The sequence below is a fragment of the Chiloscyllium plagiosum genome, chromosome 6 (genome assembly GCF_004010195.1).
Source record: "Chiloscyllium plagiosum isolate BGI_BamShark_2017 chromosome 6, ASM401019v2, whole genome shotgun sequence".
Classification (NCBI taxonomy): Eukaryota; Metazoa; Chordata; class Chondrichthyes; order Orectolobiformes; family Hemiscylliidae; genus Chiloscyllium; species Chiloscyllium plagiosum.
The window spans coordinates 69,521,197-69,544,518 of record NC_057715.1 but is presented as its reverse complement, the minus strand read 5'-3'; the positions used below and the strand labels follow the sequence as shown (position 1 = coordinate 69,544,518).

Here is a 23,322-nt window from a genome sequence, read left to right as displayed (position 1 = left end):
ATTTTCTGGTAGTTTTTTTCAATATCTGAAATAATACCCTCTGGCAATGAACCTTTCTGCAAACAGCTACTTATTTACTTTAACAAAACATTTAATTAATTTTGAACACTATCAAATCCTCCACAATCTTTTCTCCTCAAAGACAATCTCAGCTTCTCGAGCCGCTTCAATTTACTCTTCCCTGGTATCTGATAAATCTCCTCTGTACTCTATCCAACGCCTTCACATCTTCCCTAAAGTATACTGCACAGAATGGGACACTAGCTGAAGCTTATGCAGTGAAACAAAGTTTAGTGCAAGTTCCTGGTTTTTGTATTCTACGCTTCCATTTCATAAAGTGCTGTGATCCTGTTACAGACTATTGAAGTACAAAGAGAAAGTCCAAACATCCTGCAATTAACCGGCAGAACAATATCACCCAATTTCACACTTTTAATTAAAAATCTTCACTGTATAGAAAAAAGTAAATAAGCAGATACCAGTAACTTAACAAATTAACTTAAAAAGACTTGTGTTTTCACTCGTTTTATTTCTTACCTCCCTTTCACGAGTTCCCTTATCTTTCAAAATGTTGAAGTTAATTCACTTTTCCTGGGAATAACACAAAAAGGTATGCCCAATTTGGAAGTTACTTTACTTTTCCTTCATATTCCAGTTATTCCTCCAAGCTAAGATTCTGTGGGGTTCTTCCATTAGCTTTTTAGCGACATGATCTTTACATTTACAAATCCTGTGATTGTGAACACATCTGTTGCGTTTCTAGCTTCTTTATGCAAACAGGCCAATCCAAAACAAGCACAATAAACTTTATGTAGGTTGATTACTTTGAGAACTGCAATTTATATACATTCGTATACAGGTATCCCCTGCTTTTCGAACGTTCACTTTCCGCAAATTCGCTTTTATGAAAGATCTACATTAGTACCTGTTTTCACAAATCCGAAGAGGATCTTTGCTTTTATGAAAAACAGTGATACGTTTTCCCATATAAATCATACACTTCCGCTTGATGCTATTTTTGACTTACAAAAGGATTTCTGGGAATGCTCTACTTTTGGATAGCGGGGGCTACCTATACAAGATAATTCAATATACAGTACAGCTCAATAACTCAGTCTAACAATATCTACACCTAGTAGACTGCTAACCACATGCTTCCTTACATTCTGATTTCTCAATGACATGTGCAAACGTTTGCATCTTCTCTGAAATTGACATAACAGTTTTTGAGTTATGTGAAATATGAACTCTTAAATGATGAACAGAGATGTAAACGTCCATATGAGATTGCTTACTAACCTTTTCAGATGGTATAACCTTCCTGAGATCTGGATTTATTACTTCAGCATTCTGTGTATTGTCAGAGTGCTGATTATTTTCATGGTGGTTTTCCATAATTTCAGTTTCAGTTTGAGTATGTTCTAAATGCAGCTAGAATGCTTTGCCCTGCATCAGCATTTCTGAAAACTTTCCCCTCAACTGGCAAAATTGACAGGCGTTTGGTTGATGAGCTAACTTTAGACCTTATTTTGACCAGGGTGTAACTTTGCAATTCCCCAATCTTCAGGCACCAGACCTGTATCTAAGGAGAATTCAAAGATTATGGCCAGTGCCTCTTCAATTTCTTCTCTTACTTCTCTAAATATTGTTTGATACATCCCAGTTCATTCTGCAAACTTACAAGCTGTAAATGCAACCACTTTTCTACCATCTTGTTGCCTTTTTTTTAGTACATCAAGTGTCTCATCTTTCAACATGACAGTAGGTTGCAATGGACTAAAATTGAAATTTTTCTGCCTACTAGCTAGGACAAAGAAATATGGTTGATCCTTGCTATTATTCACAAGGAAGGGTAAAAACAAAGGAACACAGATAGTTTTGATATCTGATCAGGTGTAATTAGATTGCCTACCAAAAGATTGAAGAACAATTTGGAGAGGCAGTGGCATTGTGCTACATTCACTGGGCTAACAGTCAAAAGTCTCAAGCTAATGCTCTGGGAACATGGGTTCAAATCCTATCATGGGAGATGGTGAAATCTAATTCAATAAAAATCTGAAATTAAAAAGCAATGGTGACCTTGTAACCAATGTTGATTTTGCAAAAACCTATCTGGTTCATTTAAGCCCCTTTAGGGAATGAAACCTTTTTATCTTTACCAGGTCTGAGCCACATGTGATTCCAGACCACAGAAATGTGGTTGACTCTTAATTGAGAATGCAAGCCACACAGATCAATGGGCACAGAAAGGGTGGGCAATAAATGCTGGTCCAGCCAGCAAAGCCCATGAACAAATAATTAAAAATAACACTTAAAGACACACACAAAAGGAACAATATCTAATTCAGGTTACAACCAGAGTATGTTATCACACAAGACAAGTGTCTATTCCTGAATACAAGACTCGCGAGACTTGGGGAATGACAGCACTGTTAAATGCAAATATCTAAGAGAGACAGAAAATCTATTAAAATACCTTATATTGTGGTAGCTATTCTGAATTTTATGTGGAAGATGTTATTAAATAAAAACACATTAAAAAAAAGACTGCTGGTGAAACTCAGCAAATATGCCATCATCTGTGGAGAGAGAAAGAATACAGACCTGCAGGTCTTATGTTCAAATATAAATACTCACTTGACTCCACTGTCATCTGTAGAATGATATCAACAGCATTGTATAACAGGCTCTTATTAGAAGGTTTCAAGTAACAAAGAATAATCTGCATAGCCCGGTACTTCAAGAACAAAGCTTTGCCATCATCTGTCTTCAGGTCGTTAAAAATAACGTCAAATGCTTGAGCCAGATAATCAACTAGTAATAGAAACATATTAATTAAAAATATTATTCTCTACCTATGATGCCGGTGAAAATTATTTGTTAGAAAAAAAGTACTCTACCTGAAATATTACACAAATAAATAAAGTAAAGCAAATATGAAGTGAACTAAAATAATATATCACAGATGAATAAGCTTGCCTTTGCTGTAAACAGTTTAACCATTGAATCTTCAAGGCTGTTGCATTATTAAAGGGCTAATGATAACAAAGAAAATCATTAGGGAATGCAAAGTACAGTGGAGAAATGAGATTAGAAGAACTGATAGGGAACATGAGAGGATTCCAACTGAGAAAACAGCTTTTTTAAGTATATTAAAGTCAAAGAAGGTGCAACAGCTGAGGGACGAAGGAGGAAGTCTGACAGTGAAAATGAAAATTGTTATAAAGTTGAAGGTGTGTACTGTACCTTTAAGTGAGAATAAATGCTGTTCTGAACTGAGAGCTTATACGCTGTGTATATGACTAGATGGCAGTCCCAGAGTGTACTGGAAAATTGAAAATATGTAACATCTGGCTGGGAAATGGATCCCTGAACTTTGGTTGCTGTTCCGACAACAATTCAAATTTAACTAATCAGTTTAACGTATGCTCCAGGATACTAAAACTGAATTGAGTTTGAATTTATTATTTTGCCAACATCGAACTAACAAGATGATCCGGTGTTGAGGGGTATAGAGATGTGGACATTTTGAAAATTGGTCAGAAAGCAACTGCTGCAGAGAGAGAGAGAGCTAATTGCCCATCTAACATCTTGCTCACCAAGAAATTAGCAAACACTGTCTATCAGCTATGAAACATACTCATACTAAAAACGAAGCAGCCAACCCTGGGAGATCCACAGCTGGAAGAGTGAAGACACAGAAGAAGACGTGACTGTGATTTTGAATTTAAGTTGATGTAATTTTAATGTATCTTATGAGGGTATTAAAACTAGCAGAAGGGCACTTTACCTGAATGCTTGTCGCATTCGTAACATGGTTGATGAGTTAACAGTACAAATATTCACAAATGAATATGATTTAGTAGCCATTATGGAGGCATGGTTATAGGATGGTCATGACAGGGAGTTAAATATCCAGGGGTATCAGAATATTTGGAAGGACAGACAGGAAGGTAAGGGAGGTGGTGTCATTCTGATATGCAAGGACATCAGGGTGGTGCTGAGAGATGATATAGGTTCTATGGAGAATAAGGCTGAATCCATTTGTGTGGAATTTAGAAATTCTAAGAAGAAAAAGTCACTGATAGACATAGTCTGTAGCCTACCAAATAACAAAATCACATTGGGGTGAGCAATAAACAAACAAATAACTAATGCCTGTAAAAATGGTATGGCAATTATCATGGGGGATTTTAATTTACATGTCGATTGGTCGAACCAGATTGGTCAGGGTACCCTTAAGGAGGAGTTCATTGAGTGTATCCGTGATAGTTTTCTTGAACAGTATGTAATGGAACTGACGAGGGAGCAAGCTATCCCAGAACTGGTCCTATGTAATGAAACAGGAATAATTAATGACCTCATAGTTAGGGATCCTCCTGGAAGGAGTGGTCACAGTATGATTTATTTTAGAATACAGATGGAGAGTGTGAAGATAAAATCCAATCCCAGGGTGTTGTGCTTAAACAAGGAAGACAACATTAAGATGAGGAGGACTTGGATGAAATAGACTGGAAACAAAAACTTTATGGTGGGACAGTTGACAAACAGTGGAGGACTTTCAATGCAATTTTTCAAAGTGCCCAGCAAAAGTATATTCCAGTGAAAAGGAAGGACTGTAAAAAAAGAGCTAATCTGCCATGAATGTCTAACGAAATAACAGAGGCTATCAGATTGAAAGAGAAGGCATACAAAGTGGCCAAGATTAGCCAGAAACTAGAAGGTTGGGAAAGCTTTAAATGTAAACAGAAAGCCATAAAAAGAACTATAAAGAAAAGTAAAATTCAACATGAGAAAAAAAACTAGCACAGAATATAAACACAGATATCAAAAGTTTCCATAAATATATAAAATGAAAAATAGTAGCCAAACTAAACTTTGTTATTTCAGAGGATGAGAAGGGGTATTTAGTCATGGGATGTGATGAAATGGCTGAGGCATTGAAAAGGTATTTTGTATCGGTCTTCACAATGGAGGACATTAATAACATGCCAGAAATTGCCAAGCAGACGAAAGTAGGTGAGGACCTGAAAACAATCATAATTATGGAAGAGGTAGTGTTGGGCAAGCTAATGGAGCTAAGGGTACACAAGTCTCCAGGCCCTGATGGAATGCATCCAAGATACTAAAAGAGATGGTGGGAGAAATAGCAAGTGCACTTGTGGTAATTTTCCAAAATTCGGTGGCCTCTGGGGCAGTTCCAGCAGATTTAAAAACAGCAAATATGATGCCACTGTTTAAAAAGGGAGATAGATAAAAGATGGGGAATTACAGACCAATTACTTTAACTTCTGTAGTGGGGAAGATGCTTGAGTATATTATCAAGGAAGAAATAGCAAAGCATCTAGATAGCAATTATGCTGTTGAGCAGGTCATGCTTAACTAATCTTTTGGAATTCTATGAAGACATTACGAGCACTGTGGACAACGGGGACCCAGTAGATGTGGTGTACCTAGATTTCCAACAGGCCTTCAACAAGGCGCGCACAAGAGACTGCTACATAAGATAAAGATTCATGGCGTTACAGGTAAAGTATTAGCATGAACAGAGGATTGGTTGACTAACAGGAAGCAAAGGGTGGGGCGAAGTGAGTGGTATTCTGGTTGACAATCAGTAACTAGTGGTGTGCCTCAGGTATCAGTGTTGGGATCACAACTATTCACAATTTACATAGATGATTTGACACATGTAGTGTGTCAAAGTTTGCAGATGACACTAAGATGAGTGGCAGAGGACTTTGAAACCTTGCAGAAGAACATAGATGCTTTAAGCGAGTGGGCAAAGATCTGGCAGAAGGAATACAATGTTAATAAATGTGAAGTCATCCATTTTCGTAGAAGTAATAGTAAAATGGACTTTTACTTGAATGGTAAAGAGTTGCAGCATGCTGCTATGCAGAGGAACCTGTGTCTGCAGATACAACAGGTAATTAGGAAGGCAAAAGGAATTTTGTCCTTCACTGCTAAAGGGATTGAATTTAAAAGCAAGGAATTTATGTTGCAGCTGTATAAGGTGCTAGTGAAGCTACGCCTGGAGTACTGTGTGCACTTTTGACCTCCTTACTTGAGAAAGGAAGTACTGGCCCTGGAGGGGATGCAGAGGAGGTTCCCTAGGTTGATTCTGGAGTTGAGGGGGTTGGCTTATGAGGAGAGACTGAGTAGACTGGGATTCAATTTGTTGGAATTTAGAAGAATGAGAGGGGATCTTAAAGAAACGTACAAAATTATGAAAGGAAGAGATAAGATAGATGTAGAGAGGATGCTTCCACTGGCAGGTGAAACTGGGACACGAGGACATGGCCTGAAAATTAGGGGGACCAGATTTAGAGAATTGAAAAGGAATTTCCTCATTCAGAGTGTTGTGAATCTATGGAATTCCCTGCCCAGTGAAGTAGTTGACGCTACTTTAGTAAATGTCTTTAAAGCTAAGGTAGATTTTTTTTTTAATAATTAAGGAATTAAGGGTTATGGTGAGAGGGTGGGTGATGGAGCTGAGGCCACGAAAAGATCAGTCATGAATTTATTGAATGGCAGAGTAGGCTTGAAGGGCCAGGTGGTCTACTCCTGCTCCCTGATCTTATGTTCTTCTTGGAACCGCTTATTGTTGTTATTGAGTTGGAGACAGATAGTAAGCAGTTAAGAGAAAGAGGGACTTAGATTTAAGAATAGTTTTTATTTAATGTACACGTTTAGAGTTAGAAAATAAATTGATGTTATGTTCTTTAAATAGTGGAATTTGGGAATTCTCTGTCATTCATATTTTAACAGATTACGAGTTGAGGCAAGGCGAGTTTTTCTGGTTGTTTGATTTAATTAACAGAAAAGGTCATAGCAAGATGTAACAGAAAACTTGAAAAAATTATTTAAATTTATTTACAAATGATAGTGCCTCATGCTCTTCTTTTAAAATGTCCCTTAAAACCCAAATCTTTCATCAAGATCTCTTATTTCAATTTTATTGAGTCTGCTCATTTCTCTTCCATGTTAACAAAGCAACTCGCAGGATGTTTCTAAGCTAAAGACACTGTATGAAGACAAACAGCTGTTGTATTGGTTTGAATGTGCAAATAAATAAAGCTATAAAAAAGGCCAGCAGGCCTGTAACATTTTAGATATAACAAATAGTAGCACAGACTACACGAGTAAAATAATAATACAACAAAGAACAAAGAAAATTACAGCACAGGAACAGGCCCTTTGTTCTTCCAAGCCTGTGCCAATCCAGATCCTCTATCTAAACCTGTCGCCTATTTTCTATGGATCTGTATGCTTCTGCTCCCTGCCCACAATATTCATGCACAAAAGTTGGTTAGGCCACAACTAAAGGGCAATGTCCAGTTTTGGGCACCCTATGATTGAAAGGACATTAAAGCCATGAAGCAAAGTCATTGGGAAACTGTATTTTTTAAGAGAGACTTATGATACTGGAGCAAAAATAGAAATTAGTGGAGAAACTCAGCAGGTCTGGCAATACCTGTAGAGAGAGAAACAGAGTTAATGCTTCAAGTCCTGTGACCTTTCGTCAGAAGAAATTGAAAGTTTTTTTCACTGGAGCTGAGAAGCTTTAGAGTAGGTTTTTAAGATATGATGAATAATTATGCAGTGAATAAAAAAAGGCTATTTCCTTTAATTGGGAGCCAGTAACAAAGGATCATCAATTTAAAACTATCACTAAAAGAAAATGAGAGGAGAGGAGTTGGGACAAATTTCTTTCTGTAGAAGGTGGTTTGAGCATAAAGTACTCTTTCCACAGGGGCTGGTTGTGGCAGAGATGTTTGCAATTTTTAAGAGAAAATGTAATGTATATTTGAAGCAGAAAAAAAATCCATATTTATGTGGAAAGGGAGAATTTGTTTTGGATTACTCATGCAAAAACTTGACACGTCCTGTCTAAACTATAAATGTTTATGGTTCCAAGTGATTTTTTTTCTATTATATTCTAAACATTGAATTTAAATTAGTTTATGAAGTCTTGCATGATAACAATAAATTAGACCCTGAACTTCCTAGCGTTGTCTCTGTATTATGGATCATCCAGCTGTCCATGAAAGAAGACAAAAACAATGTTTTGATTTGTGATTCCCAAGTTATAAGAATAAAACAAATTTCACTGTCATTAAAAGCTTCTGCAAACCTTGAGTAATTGTTTTGAGGATGCTGAGGGCTGATAAAAATCGAACATTAAGGTCAGAGCTCCTGAAGAAAGCAGAAGCCTTAGGTTTGGGTTCTGCAGCAGACTCCAAAAAACCCTCCAGCTCTATCTGAGTTACTGTTCCTCGGAATAATTCTTCTCCTACTCTTCGCAAAGTTGAAGGAATCATCCTCTTCTAGAGTAAAGGTGCAGTTGTTACAAATCACTGTTAAACATTAAACATTCCAATATTAATGTTAGTAACAATGGACGAAATGTCAACTGGAAATTAGCTGTGTCAATTTTGAGGAGTTTCATGGAGCATTTCTCATTGTGAGCATAATTCATTCTCTTCTCTGCAGCTTTAGGTATGCACCATGTTTCTATGGCACCCCACTTGGACTGTGGTCTGCTCACCAGTAATGGAAGTACTTACTCCTGTCAGGATCTCCTGCCGCTGCCAAGAGATTTAAAATGCAATTGTGTGCCAGTCAAATGCTGTCAGTGTGAAGCTACTGTTCATATTTCCTTTGGATGGAGAACTAACCCAGTGGTGGCTGGGGAAAGCAAGTTAGCTCTCCACTTTGATGACAAGGACTTGGAGGCCCTGGTGAATCAGGTGGTGAAGAGGAGGGATGTCATCTTTTCTCAGGACTGCCAGAGAAGACCATGGCACCAGATCATGCCAGTAGTATCTCTACATACCATCCATATAAATGCTGTTTCCACAGTTTTGGGAAATGTTCAGCAATGTGCCAAAAACATGAATGACTTTCTGTGCTCCATGATGGTAGGTGCTACCATCTTCTCTCTGCTACTTTATACTCACTCTAATGCTGCTCTCACCAAGGTTCTCAGACCACCATTCTCACTATTGCAGCAACATCTTTCTGCACTCTCTCTCTCTCTCTCTCTGCCCAACTAATAATCCTGCATGCGCTTTGCAGTGCTTACTCAATCACTCAGGCCACCTAATCAACTTGGCCTGATCTGTGCTCGTACTAACTGCACTGCCAGTCACTTTCATCTTACTCAATCCCTTCATTTTTTTTCTCATTGCAGGAAAAAATGGCTCATAATAGGGCAGAGAGAACCAAGACAGGTAGTGGGACGTCTGACAGCCTCTTCCTCACCCTATTCCCGTCGAGCTCCCTTGCCGCAGTGGGAGAGGATTGCTCATGTGGTAATGCCAAAACCTCCGGGTCTCAGTAACCGAGTAACATTCTTTGTCAAGTGCTGAGCTGTTTGCCCATTACTGCCACTGTGAATGTATTCTTAACATGCATGAATGTCTACTCATAATGTGCCAATCATTCTCTCTTTTATTTCCTGCTGATACCAGTAGCATCTGGACAGTCTCTGCTCTCAGGTTAGCAGCCCACAAGGCCTCATTATTTTTCACACCTCTGAGGACGAAACCAGAGATTCCTTCGAGGATTCACTGGCAAGACTCCCTCTAACAGATCAGATAATGACAATGGCTACTTTAGCTGAACGAGAGTCTGGTGAGCACATCACTATTATATCTCCACAGGTGGTCAAGGAAGTAACATTCCAAGGCATTGGTTCTCAGAGGACAGCTGGAAACCAGGCAGCTGCTCAACCCCAGGCAGGAGGTAACCCCATGGTGCTAGTCATGAGAAACTTCATGCATGTGCACAAGCAGACACAGGAGCAGCATGCAGATTTGTTGGAGCTACTGGGCAAACTGACTCTAAGGTTGGAAGAAGCCGTCAGTGCTATCTGTAATATTCTACCTCTGCCAAGTAAGCACTGGCTGCCTCAATGGGTAGTTTGGCAATTGCCAGGATGTGCCAGGAATACCATACTCAGTGTCCACTGGATATGTGAACCAATGCCAAGATGATGGGTAATGTTGACATCATTGCAGGAGTCCTTTCTTGCAAGGAAGCAAGGTAGTACTGGTAGACATTTTTGTCAGAGAGGGTTCAAAAGTCTCTTGATCCCATTCATTTTACCCTAAAATAAATACCGTCTCAAAACATAATGATATTTTAAACAACTCATTTTAAAGATTAAAATACTTTTCACATTTGGTACTCAAGACCATAAGACATAGGAGTGGAAGTAAGGCCATTCGGCCCATCAAGTCCACTCCACCATTTAATCATGGCTGATGGGCATTTCAACTCCACTTACCTGCACTCTCACCGTAAGCCCTTAATTCCTTGCGAGATCAAGAATTTATCAATCTCTGTCTTGAAGACATTTAACGCCCGGCGTCCACTGCACTCCACGGCAATGAATTCCACAGGCCAACCACTCTCTGGCTGAAGAAATGTCTCCTCATTTCCGTTCTAAATTTACCCCCACTAATTCTAAGACTGTACCCATGGGTCCTAGTCTCCCCGCCTAATGGAAACATATTCCTAGCGTCCACCCTTTCTAATCCATGCATTGTCTTGTGTTTTTATTAGATCGCCCCTCAACCTTCTAAACTCTAATGAATACAATCCCAGGACCCTCAACCCTTCATTGTATGTTAGGCCTACCATTCCAGGGATCATCCGTGTGAATCTCCGCTGGATACGTTCCAGTGTCACTATGTCCTTCCTGAGGTGTGGGGCCCAAAATTGGACATAGTATGCTAAATGGGGCCTAACTAAAGCTTTATAAAGTCTCAGAAGTACATTGCTGCTTTTATATTCAACCCTCTTGATATAAATGACAACATTACATTTGCTTTCTTCATAGACTCAACCTGCAAGTCAACCTTGAGAGAATCCTGGACCAGCACTCCCAGATTCCTTTGTACTTTGGCTTTATGAATTTTCTTATTGTTTAGAAAATAGTCCATGCCTGTTTTCTTTTTTCCAAAGTGCAAGACCTCGCATTTGCTCACATTGAATTTCATCAGCCATTTCCTGGACCACTCTCTTAAACTGTCTAAATCTTTCTGCAGTCTCCCCACCTCCTCAGTACTACCTGCTTGTCCACCTAACTTCGTATCATCGGCGAATTTTGCCAGAATGTCCCCAGTCCCTTCATCAAGATCACTAATATATAAAGTGAACAGCTGTGGCCCCAACACTGAACCCTGCGGGACACCACTTGTCACCAGCTGCCACTCCGAAAAAGAACCTTTTATCCCAACTCTCTGCCTTCTGTCAGACAGCCAATCCCCAATCCATGCCAGTAGCTCACCTTGAACACCATGGGCCCTCACCTTGCTCAGCACCCTCCTGTGAGGCACCTTATCAAAGGCCTTTTGGAAGTCTAGATAGATAACATCCACTGGGTTTCCCTGGTCTAACCTACTTGTTATCTCTTCAAAGAATTCTAACAGGTTTGTCAGGCATGACCTCCCATTACTAAATCCCTGCTGACTTGTTCTAATCTGACCCTGCGCTTCCAAGAATTTAGAAATCTCATCTTTAATGATGGATTCTAGAATTTTACCTATAACTGAGGTTAGGCTAAATGGCCTATTATTTTCCATCTTTTGTCTTGACCCTTTCTTGAACAAGGGGATTACAACAGCAACAACTGCAACTTTCCCCGACTCCAGTGATCTTTGAAAGATTACAACCAATGCCTCTGCTATTTCTTCAGCCACCCCCCTCAGAACTCTAGGATGTAGCCCATCTGGGCCAGGAGATTTATCAATTTTTAGACCTTTTAGCTTTTCGAGTACTTTCTCTTTTGAAATGGCTACCATACTCAACTCTGCTCCTTGACTCTCCTTAATTGATGGGATTTTACTCATGTCTTCCACTGTGAAGACTGATGCAAAGTTCTTATTAAATTCTCCAGCTATTTCCTTATCTCCCATCACTAGCCTTCCTGCATCAATTTGAAGCAGCCCAATTTCTAATTTTGCCTCTCATCTGTTTCTTATGTATTGAAAGAAACTTTTACTATCATTTTGAATATTACTGGCTAGCTTACCTTCATATTTGATCCTCTCCTTCCGTATTTCTTTCTCTGTTAACCTCTGTTTGTTTTTGTAGTCTTCCCAATCTTCTGATTTCCCAGTGCCCTTAGCCACTTTATAGGCTCTCTCTTTTTTTTTTGATATATTTCCTGACTTCCTTTGTCAACCATGGTTGTCTAATCTGCCACATCCAGATAATCTTTCTTTTCTTTGGGATGAACCTCTGCACTGTGTCCTCAATTACACCCAGAAACTCCTGCCATTGTTGCTCTACTGTCTTCCCCACTAGGATCTGCTTCCAGTAGATTTCCATCAGTTCCTCTCTTATGCCCCTGTAATTACCTTTCTTTAACTGTAACGCCATTACATCAGATCTTGCGTTCTCTCTTTCAAACTGCAAACTGAACTCTATCATATTATGATCGCTGCCTCCTAGATGTTCATTTACTTTAAGATCTTTTATAAAGTCTGGCTCATTATATAGCATTACGTCCAAAATAGCCTGCTCCCTTGTGGGCTCTATCACAAGCTGTTCCAAAAAGGCCATGCTGTAAATACTCCATGAATTCCCTTTCTTTGGTTCCACCAGCAACATTATTTACCCAGTCTATTTGCATATTGAAGTCCTCCATGATCACAGTGACCTTGTCTTTCTGGCATGCCCTATCTATTTCATGGTACACTTGCACCCTTGGTCCTGACCACTGCTGGGAGGTCTGTACATAACTCCTATTTTGTGTTTTTTTTGCCTTTGTGGTTCCTCAACTCCATCCACACAGACTCCACATCATCTGACCCGATGTCATTTAGATTTAACTTCATTCTTAACTAATAAGGCAACCCCACCGCCTCTGCCCACCTCCCTTTTTCATAGGTTCTCAATCCTTGGATGTTTAACTACCAGTCCTGAACCCCCTGCAACCATGTCTCTGTGATGCCTACCACATCATAATCATTCAAGATGATTTGTGCTGTTAATTCATCTACTTTGTTAGGAATACTACAAGCATTCAGGTAAAGCACCTTAATGCTAATTGTCTTATCCTCATGATTTCAACATCTCTAGTAATATGTCCTAAGCTATGCTTCCTTTTTGCTTCATTCCTAGTATGTCTTGAACTTAAGCCCTGCACACTGGCTAACCTGCTGCTTATCTTTCTACTTGACTCCATACTCCCTGTTGCTTTCCCTTTCCCTTCCCCTGACTCACAAGTTTAAAGTCCTACTGACCACTCTATTTGCTTGATACTCCCCAAACAGGTCCTCCTTCCCAGCCTTGCCTATGTTGTTTGTACCAACGTGGACCACAACAACTGGATCTTCTCCCTCCAGCTCCAATATGCTTTCAAGTCGGTCGGAGATGTCCTGCACCCTGGCACTGGGCAGGCAACACATCATGCGGGTCTCCCAATCCAGCTCAAAATGGATACTATCTCTCCCCCCTAATTATAGAATCCCCGATAACAACTACTTATCTTTTTGCTCCGACCTCTTTAATGGCCTTCTGCACCATGGTGCCGTGGTTAGTTGGCTCATCCTGTCCACAGCCCTTTTTTTCATCCTTACAGGGAGCAAACATCTCTTACCTGTTGGACAAGGTCAAGGGCTGAGGCTCCTCCACTCCTGAACTCAGAATTCCCCTACCTGCCTCACTTACACTCATCCTGTTGTTCCTGATCACAAACTGAATTTGAATTACTTAATGTACCGGGTGCGATTGCCTCTTGAAACAAAGCATCCAGGTAACTCACCCCCTCCCAGATGTGCCATAGTGTTTGAAGCTCAGATTCCAGATCATCAATTCTGATCTGGAGTCCTTCCAGCAACTAACAGTTGCAATACCAGTAGCATGCCAACCAGTAACAGGACAACTTCAGCCTTTTCAGAAATGTTACCAGAGCAAGTGATGCAGGTAGACATTCTGATCTTAGCAACAAGGAAGTTGATATTAATTAAATGGATTAACATAAAGATCAAAGGCATATATTAATAAAATTGCAAAATGTGGTTTTCTGTTTAATGTACAGAAACATAACCTTACAAGATTAATGCATTTTGGATTCTGAAACCTGACATTCATTTGGTTCTCATACTTCTTAGACTCTTAACATGTGTTGGACACTTAAGGGAAAATGTGAAAAGAGAACACTGAAATTCATACTAAAAAGTGCAGTGCTCCAGAAATATTATGGTCTAAATAAGACTTAGCTTCAGTGGCATTTTGTGCAGTTTTCTGCAGCAGATTCAACATGTTCACTAAGAATTGGATTGAACCTTCTCAAGCTCATTTCACTTTCGTTCTCTGAGATATAAAACTTTTTCTCAAATTATTCTGTGCAGGGTTTAATATTATTTGATATTAAGCACCTTCTAAAATGTTTAATTTTAAAGGAGTAAGTTATGGTAGGAGAACTCAAAGGCATTGTGTGCTCTTCCTACTCTTTGTGGGAAACTGGGAACCTTTCCACTATCCAGGGTGAGCATGATTTCAAGAAATGTCCCTTGTTGCAGTTCTTTGAAACCTGGGTTTCAGAGTGGGAGCAGTAGCTGGGGACACTGTGGAGCATCCATGAGACAGAAAGTTCTGGGGATAGGATACATAGAAATATGGTAAAAGGTGATGAAGGGCTTTTGCCCGAAACGTCGATTTTGCTGCTCCTCGGATGCTGCCTGAACTGCTGTGCTCTTCCAGCACCACTAATCCAATATATAGAAAGATGTCACACTGCAGGCTAAGACTTTACAGGGAGTGGTGACCACAACACAGAGCAAGATGGCTAGGCAGGCAGAGAGGGAGTCCTCTGTAGCTATTACTCTGCAAACAGATATACTGCTTTTGTTATTGTTAAAGCGAATGCCCTCTTGAGAGGAAAGCAACAGCCCAATTTGTTGCACCACAGTTGGCTCTGCTGCACAGGGGAGGTATAAAATGTGTGGAATGCAATAGTTATAGGGAAATATAAAATCCTTGTGTAGGTTATCTTTGCCCATTTCACTTTTTTGACCTATATATAAATTAAAATTTTCCATGATTATTGCCCTTCTGACAAGGTCTAATTACTTATTCCTTTATAGAGTTATAGAGACATACAGCATGGAAACAGACCCTTTGGTCCAACCCGTCCATGCCGACCAGATATCCCAACCCAATCTAGTCCCACCTGCCAGCACCCGGCCCATATCCCTCCAAATCCTTCCTATTCATATACCCATCCCAATGCCTCTTTAATGTTGCAACTGTACCAGCCTCCACCACTTTCTCTGGCAGCTCATTCCATACATGTACCACTCTCTGTGTGAAAAGGTTGCCCCGTAGGTCTCTTTTATATCTTTCCCCTCTCACCCTAAACCTATGCCCTCTAGTTCTGGACTCCCTGACCCCAGGGAAAAGACTTTGCCTATTTACCCTTTCCATGTCCCTCATAATTTTGTAAACCTCTATAAGGTCACCTCTCAGCCTCCGATGCTCCACGGAAAACAGCCCCAAGCCTGTTCAGCCTCTCCCTATAGCCCCTATAGCTCAAATCCTCCAACCCTGGCAACATCCTTGTAAATCTTTTCTGAACCCTTTCCTGTTTCACAACATCTTTCCGATAGGAAGGAGACCAGAACTGCACGCAATATTCCAACAGTGGCCTAACCAATGTCCTGTACAGCCGCAACATGACCTCCCAACTCCTGTACTCAATACTCTGAAAGCATACCAAACCCCTTCTTCACTATCCTATCTACCTGTGACTCCACTTTCAAAGAGCTATGAACCTGCACTCCAAGGCCATTTTGTTCAGCAACACTCCCTGGGACCTTACCATTAAGTGTATAAGTCTAGCTAGGATTTGCTTTCCCAAAGTTCAGCACCTGGCATTTATCTGAATTAAACTCCATCTGCCACTTCTCAGCCTATTGGCCCATCTGGTCAAGATCCTGTTGTAATCTGAGGTAACCCTCTTCGCTGTCCACTACATCTCCAATTTTGGTGTCATCTGCAAACTTACTAAATGTACCTCTTATGCTCGCATCCAAATCATTTATGTAAATGACAAAAAATAGAGGACCCAGCACCAATCCTTGTGGCACTCCACTGGTCACAGGCCTCCAGTCTGAAAAACAACCCTCCACCACTACCCTCTGTCTTCTACCTTTGAGCCAGTTCTGTATCCAAAAGGCTAGTTCTCCCTGTATTCTGTGAGATTTAACCTTGCTAATCAGTATGCTCCACTCTACCAAGTTGTTGCTGTTAGAGAGTACACTACTTCCACATATGACTTCTTTCTTTTATCATTTCTTGTCTATGTTCAAACTGTCCCCAATCCTGGTTTCCTGAACTAAGGTGATCCCTCTCTATTGTGCTAATACCATCACTAAATAACAGAGCCATCCTTCCACCTATTCCTATGTAGCACCCTGTACTCTCTAAATACCCTGTTCCAATCCATTTCATCGTGTAGCCACTTCTCTGTAATGGTTTCCAGATAGTATTTGTTTATTTCTTTTTACATTCTCAGTTTGTCCGTTTTTTGTCGAATGCTATATGCATTCAGATACATAGTCTAATATTTGTTTGAATTTTATCTGTTGGTCTACTCTCCAACCCTTTTTTCATGGTCCGTTTTAACATTCCCATATTAAGATCTTTCTCGTTGGTTGTGGTTCCACTCTGGTTTATCACATGTTCTCAAATTTGATCCCTTGTTCCCACTATTCAGTTTAAAATTCTCTCTACTTTTCTAGTTATATGGCTCACAAGGACATTGGCCTCAGCACAGTCCAGGTGTAGACCATTCCAATAGTACTGATCACATTTTTCACAATACTGGTGCCAGTGACCCACAAATCAAAACCAACTTCTCCCGTCTTCGAGCCATGCATTCTAATTTGCCCTAAGTTAAGTTTACACATGGTTTAGGTAATAATCCAGAGATGATGAGATTCTGCTTCGTAACTTGGTGTTTAGCTCCTCAAACTGATTGTGCACAACCTTTTTGCTTTGATCTGCCGATGTCATTGTTAACCAAGTGGACCACCAGAACTGGAACTTTCCCTTCCTAAACAAGTTCTTTTCCAGCTCTAAGCAGATGTCCTGAACCACAGACAACTTAGCCAGGTGGAATAATACACTTTACTGCAGAGAACAGTCAATCCCTTTAACTATACTGTCCCCTATTAGCACTATATTCCTTTTCTCTTCCTCCATTTGAATGGTTTCCTTTACCATCCTGCAGCAGCCTATATCATCCTCCCGTTTCATTCAGAAAAGCTGAAAGAATCCCAAATTTGTTGGACAATTGCAAAGGCTCGAGCTCCAACCTTTAGTTTTATGTGTAAGTCATGTAATACCTATGGAACCAGGTTTTTTTTTAAACCAACAAATTTTGCAAATAAGTCAGAAATTAAAAAGTAAATGTTTAAGTAAGCATTCTAGTCACAAAGTAAGTTTTCAAAGTTTGTGAGAAAATTTGTAGCTCGGGTGCTCTTTGTTGTGGTTCTGTTCGCCGAGCTGGGAATTTGTGTTGCAGACGTTTCGTCCCCTGTCTAGGTGACATCCTCAGTGCTTGGGAGCCTCCTGTGAAGTGCTTCTGTGATGTTTCCTCATAGTGGTTTGTCTCTGCCGCTTCTGGTTGTCAGTTCCAGCTGTCCGCTGTAGTGGCCGGTATATTGGGTCCAGGTCGATGCGTTTGTTGATGGAATCTGTTGATGAGTACCATGCCTCCAGGAATTCCCTGGCTGTTCTCTGTTTGGCTTGTCCTATAATAGTAGTGTTGACCCAGTCGAACTCATGTTGCTTGTCATCTGCGTGTGTGGCTACTAAGGATAGCTGGTCGTGTCATTTCGTGGCTAGTTGGTGTTCATGGATGCGGATCGTTAGCTGTCTTCCTGTTTGTCTTGTACAGTCCTTGCATGAGATTTTGTACACTACGTTGGTTTTGCTCATGCTGGGTATCAGGTCCGTTGTCCAGACAGCAATTCACCAGGACAAAGGACCTGATACCCAGCATGAGCAAAACTAATGTAGTGTACAAAATCCCATGCAAGAACTGCACAAAACACTACATAGAACAAACAGGAAGACAGCTAACGATCCATATCCATGAATACCAACTAGCCACGAAACGACACAACCAGCTATTCTTAGTAGCCACACACGCAGATGATAAGTAACATGAGTTTGACTGGGACAACACTACTATTATAGGACAAGCCAAACAGAGAACAGCCAGGGAATTCCTAGAGGCATAGCACTCATCCACAGATTCCATCAACAAACACATCGACCTGGACCCAATATACTGGCCACTGCAGCGGACAGCTGGAACTGACAACGAGAAGCGGCAGAGACAAACCACTATAAATGCCAGAGGAAACATCACAGAAGCGTTTCACAGGAGGCTCCCGAGCACTGAGGATGTCATCTGGACAGGGGACGAAACGTCTGCAACACAAATTCCCAGCTCAGCGAACAGAACCACAACAGTCACAAAGTAACTGCAATACTGTTTGGTTCTTTTAATCAATAAGCTATTTTGTCACTATAAACTGTTTCTGCTTATTTACTCAAACCGAATCTCTGATAATAAACTAAAAAAATCCTGGAACACTTGCTTCATATAAGAGATGGCAAGAAAAGTTAATTATGATTCTTAATGTTTGAAGTAAGTATTTCAATAAATATTGATTTATAAAATGTTGCTATCTCCAGAAGGGCATGCTATTTTGAGGTTTTATTTCTAAATATATTGTTTTCAAGCCTCACATTTATTGAACATATTGAAGCCCACCTTGAATCCCTGAAAGGGAAGGAAAAGGTCTTTGTACTTACTTGCATCCCTTCTCTGTCTATATGAATTAAAGCCCAGTAAATGAACTTTACCAGTGAGAGCTGCAATTTGATATCCCCAGATGGGATCAAGTGAATTTGTGTGGTGATGAGGGGTAAGATCTGAAAAACATTACATTCAGAAGGTATGGTAAGGAAAAAAAATCAACCATTGTTTTGTCAAAGCAATGAGCAATTTAGTATACAATTCAATTTAAAGTACATTCAAAATCACTTAAGTTAGAAATATAAAATAATAACACAAGAGGCTGATCAGCCCAAACTGCTGTGCCAGACCTTTGCAAGCTCTATTCAATGAGCCCCATTCCCCATCGCACTGCAACATTTTCACTTACAGGTATTTACCAGTTCTCTTTTATAACTCATTCTTGATTCTGCTTCCACCACCTCTACAACCATATATTTACCCCCCTCAAATCCCTCCATTTTTTTTGTTATCTGCAGCTGAATCTTATTTTTTTTAAGGTAAGTCCGAGTTGTGTTGAGTTTTTGGAGAGCTTTTGGCTGTAAGATGAATCAAGTGTTTTTGACATATCTTAGCAAACTTGCCACACGAAATAGCTCACCCACCCCTATGGCATATCTCATGCTCAATTCCAGCTCCACCTTGCCACACATTCAAACAACTCACCGCTCGGTAGATATCTGCCAAAAGACTGGCATTCTTTTTGCTTTTGCACTCTTTAAATGATTGTTATAGAAGCGAACAAGCACTGGCATACTGAGGCTGCTCAGCTAAAGATGTTTCTGGAAGATGTCGGAAAAAGCAAAGATGGCGTCACAATTCTTCAACAGGGACCTGGATATCTGCTGTTATCTCTGCTACTATCACTATTGCCTGCAACATCTTTGCTTACTTGCTCTGACCCACACAAAATCCCCTCACCATTAACCCTGCACTGCCTCCTCACTTCCTCCAAACACCACACCATCTTTTGACCACCAGGACTAACAACTGTGCCACTCACTTTCACCATGGTCTGGTGCTAATATCGCTAGATTACTAATTCAGAGGCCTAGTTAATGTCTGGGGACCTGGTTTTGAATACTGCCATGCAGATGGTGGAAACTCAATACAAAAAAAACTCTTGATTTAAGAGAATAATGATGACCATGAAACCATTCTTGATTGTCGGAAAAATTACTGGTTTTAGACAGGAATCTTATCTATTTATTCAGTCTGGCCTATGTAATTGCAGACCACAGCAATGTGGTTGACTCTGGACTGCCTTCTGGGGCAACTAGAGAATTCCTGTTGGCCCAGCCAGTGATGTCCACAACCCATGAATAAATTAAATAGAAACCCTTTTATTAGGGTAAAGGGTTGCCTGACATTAGGCTCCTTACCTCCCTAAGGGGAACGAATCCTGGCCCTTACTGGAGTAGACTGGGACTACTCCAATGGGAATGCAGAGAGACCCAACTCCCCTTAATGCAGTTACACTCTTCATTCCACTACAACTCTCAACTTAACCTTGCTGTCATTTATTGTACACCACATCTAACCACTACTCTGTCATGTCTTGCTGGTGCACTGGAGTTTTTTGAAAACTAACAGAAAGGGTTGACAGGATAACAGCACTGATTCATTATACATACATTTCCAGATGTATGCTCTCATGCTACACAATAAACCTGCATGTGAAATTATAGGTCAAGGTTTAAAAGGGACAAGAGCAATGTGGATACAAAATTGGCTAAGATAGAAACAGAGAGTAATGGTCAATGGACATTTTTTGGGTTTCAGGAATGTTTGTACTGGAGTTCCTCAGGGGTCAGCATTGGGAACCTTGCTTTCCCCAATATATATTAATGATCTAGATCTTGGTGCATGTTGGAGAATTTCAAAATTTGCAGATGACACAAGACGGAGAAGTGTGAAGTGATGCATTCTGGTTGCATGACAATAGAAAATAAGACAACAATTCTAAATAAGGTGCAGGAGCTCAGGCACCTGGGTGTACATGCACATAGACCATTGAAGGTGGTAAGAGCAGCTCATTAGGCATACAGTGTTCTCAGCCTTATTAATAGAGACATGGAGTATAAGAGTAAAGAGGTAATGCTGAACTTCTATAAAACTCTGGCTAGGCCTTAGCTGGTGTATTGTGTATAGTTCTGGGCACCATAGAGTGCACAGCAATTGACAAGAATGGTTCCAGGAAGGAGAAATTTCAGTTACAAGGATAGATTGAAGAAGTTGGGGCTGTTCTCCTTGAAGGCAGGACAACTGAGAAGACTCTTATAGGCAAGTGGGGAATATTTCAACACAATCCTGATTTGTGCCTTGTACATGGTGGACTGGCTTTGGGGAGTCAGGAGGTGAGTCACTTGCTGCAATATTTCTAGACTCTGACCTGCTCTTGAAACCATCGTAGTTATATAGTGAGTAAATAATAAACATAGGATTTTGAAATACATGATTCATTGTTAATGTTATTCTCCTTTGCCAAGATCTGCTGAATATTACTGCCATTTCCTGCTTGCAGTTTTATCACAAAATAATTTAATACCAAGGAACACTAAAAACATTTGAGAAGGGAAAAATGCATACCTTTACACACTTCTCTTGAATAGATTTTTTAGGTAAACAATTGGGACCCAATGATTTCTGAACATCATTTTCATCTTCTGGAGTCAAATAACAAAGGTAACCATCAGAGATCCAGTCCAGCAGCATACCAAACAATTCACAGAAATTGTTATTTAAAGGTGGCTAGAAAATAAAGAAGCAATATCAAACAAACAGTTAAAGAACTAAACAACATATCATGAAATTACATTGTGATATGATCTCAGGTCAGACCCATGAACATTATTGTTATGATCCTGTTTGATATCATGAAATTACATTTTGATCTGATTAACATCAACTTTTAAAATGGATGAAAGTGAGATTCAGGAGGCCGACTAAAAAAAAGCCATACGATTTCACAACTTTGAACAAACAACAATGCTTGAATACACAAAATAGAAGTGTAAAATAATCTACAATACACAACTTTTTCTAGCACCCAGAATTAATATGTGCTGAGGATGGGCAATGTACATAATTGAACCCTACAGCACATATTAAATAATAAGTATGATCAAAACAGATCTCATGGATTTCTTGGTAACTCCCCACCAGATATTATTACCATGGTGGGTCATCAAATCGTATTAAGTTTCACAAGGGATTTCAATTCTCTACACTTGATGATCCATCCTTGAAACTCCTTCTCAAGAGCTGTTCCGTACTGGTCTACCACAATGCCTGCTCCCCGAGGACTCTGAAAACTGCACTCCAGCAATTGCTCACAGGCACAACTCCAGCTATTCACCCATAGTCAACTTCACTAAACTAGATCTGTTCCTGGCCATTCCCTGAGCCCCAATGTTGCTCAGCTTCATCAGTCAAATGCTGTTTTGTGGGCTAGTATAAATAATAGAAAACAGATGCATAAATGGTTCCAATGAGCAGAATGTGATTAGCGGACTCCTCTAAATGTCTATTCTGGGGGCTCAATTATGTGAGGTGCTGCATTTTGGAAAGGCAATCAAGGCAGGACTTATACACTTAATGGTAAGGCCTTAGGAAGTGTTGCTGAACAAAGTGACCTTGGAGTGCAGGTTCATAGTTTCTTGAAAGTGGAGTCACAGGTAGGTAGGATAGTGAAGAAAGCATATGGTATTCTTGCCTTTATTGGTCAGAGCATTGAGTATTGGAGTTGGGAGGTAAAGTTGGTGCTGTACAGGAGATTGGTTAGGCCACGTATGGAATATTGTATGCAATTCTCGTCTCCTTTCTATTGGAAAGATGTTGTGAAACTTGGAAGAGTTCATAAAAGATTTACAAGCATGTTGCCAGGATTGGAGGGTTTGAACTATAGGGAGAGGCTGAATAGTCTGGGGCTATTTTCCCTAGAGGCTGAGGGGTGACCTTATAAAGGTTTATAAAATCATGAGGGACATAGATAGGGTAAATAGATTTTTTCGCTGGGGTGGGGGAGCCCAGAACTAGAGAGTGTAGGTTTAAGTTGAGAGGGGAAACATTTAAAAGGGACTTAAGGGGCAATTTTTTCACAGAGAGGGTGGTGCGTGTATGGAATGAACTGCCAGAGGAAGTGGTGGAGGCTGGTACAATTACAGCATTTAAAAGGCATCTGGATGGGTTTATGAATAGGAAGGGTTAGGAGGGATATGGGCCAAGTGCTGGCAAATGGGACTAGATTAATTTAGGATATCTGGTTAGCATGGATGAGTTGGATTGAAGGGTCTGTTTCTGTGCTCTACATCTCTCTGATGCTAATTTATATCATTGACTTGGCCGAGGGACACAAAGGCATGGTAAATTTGCAGACAGCACCAACATTGGTAGTAAAGAATGTTGTGAAGCAACATAAGGAAGTTGCAGATGAGTACAGATATATTGAGTGAGCAGATAAAAATCTGGCAGATGGAGTATAATGTGGAAAAATG

At 40.2% G+C, this 23,322-nt stretch overlaps 1 protein-coding gene across 1 annotated transcript in view; it reads right to left on the bottom strand.

Annotated features, from left to right (window-relative positions):
• Positions 1-23,322, bottom strand: part of LOC122550680 (coiled-coil domain-containing protein 138-like) — a 109,946-nt gene that overhangs the window by 9,432 nt on the left and 77,192 nt on the right. Inside the window, exons 10-13 of the mRNA XM_043691782.1 lie at positions 21,416-21,577; positions 18,844-18,963; positions 8,135-8,327; positions 2,638-2,814 (exon numbers count right to left, since the gene is read on the bottom strand). Of these exons, the coding sequence (XP_043547717.1) occupies positions 2,638-2,814; positions 8,135-8,327; positions 18,844-18,963; positions 21,416-21,577 (652 nt within the window). The remainder of the gene's footprint in view (positions 1-2,637; positions 2,815-8,134; positions 8,328-18,843; positions 18,964-21,415; positions 21,578-23,322) is intronic.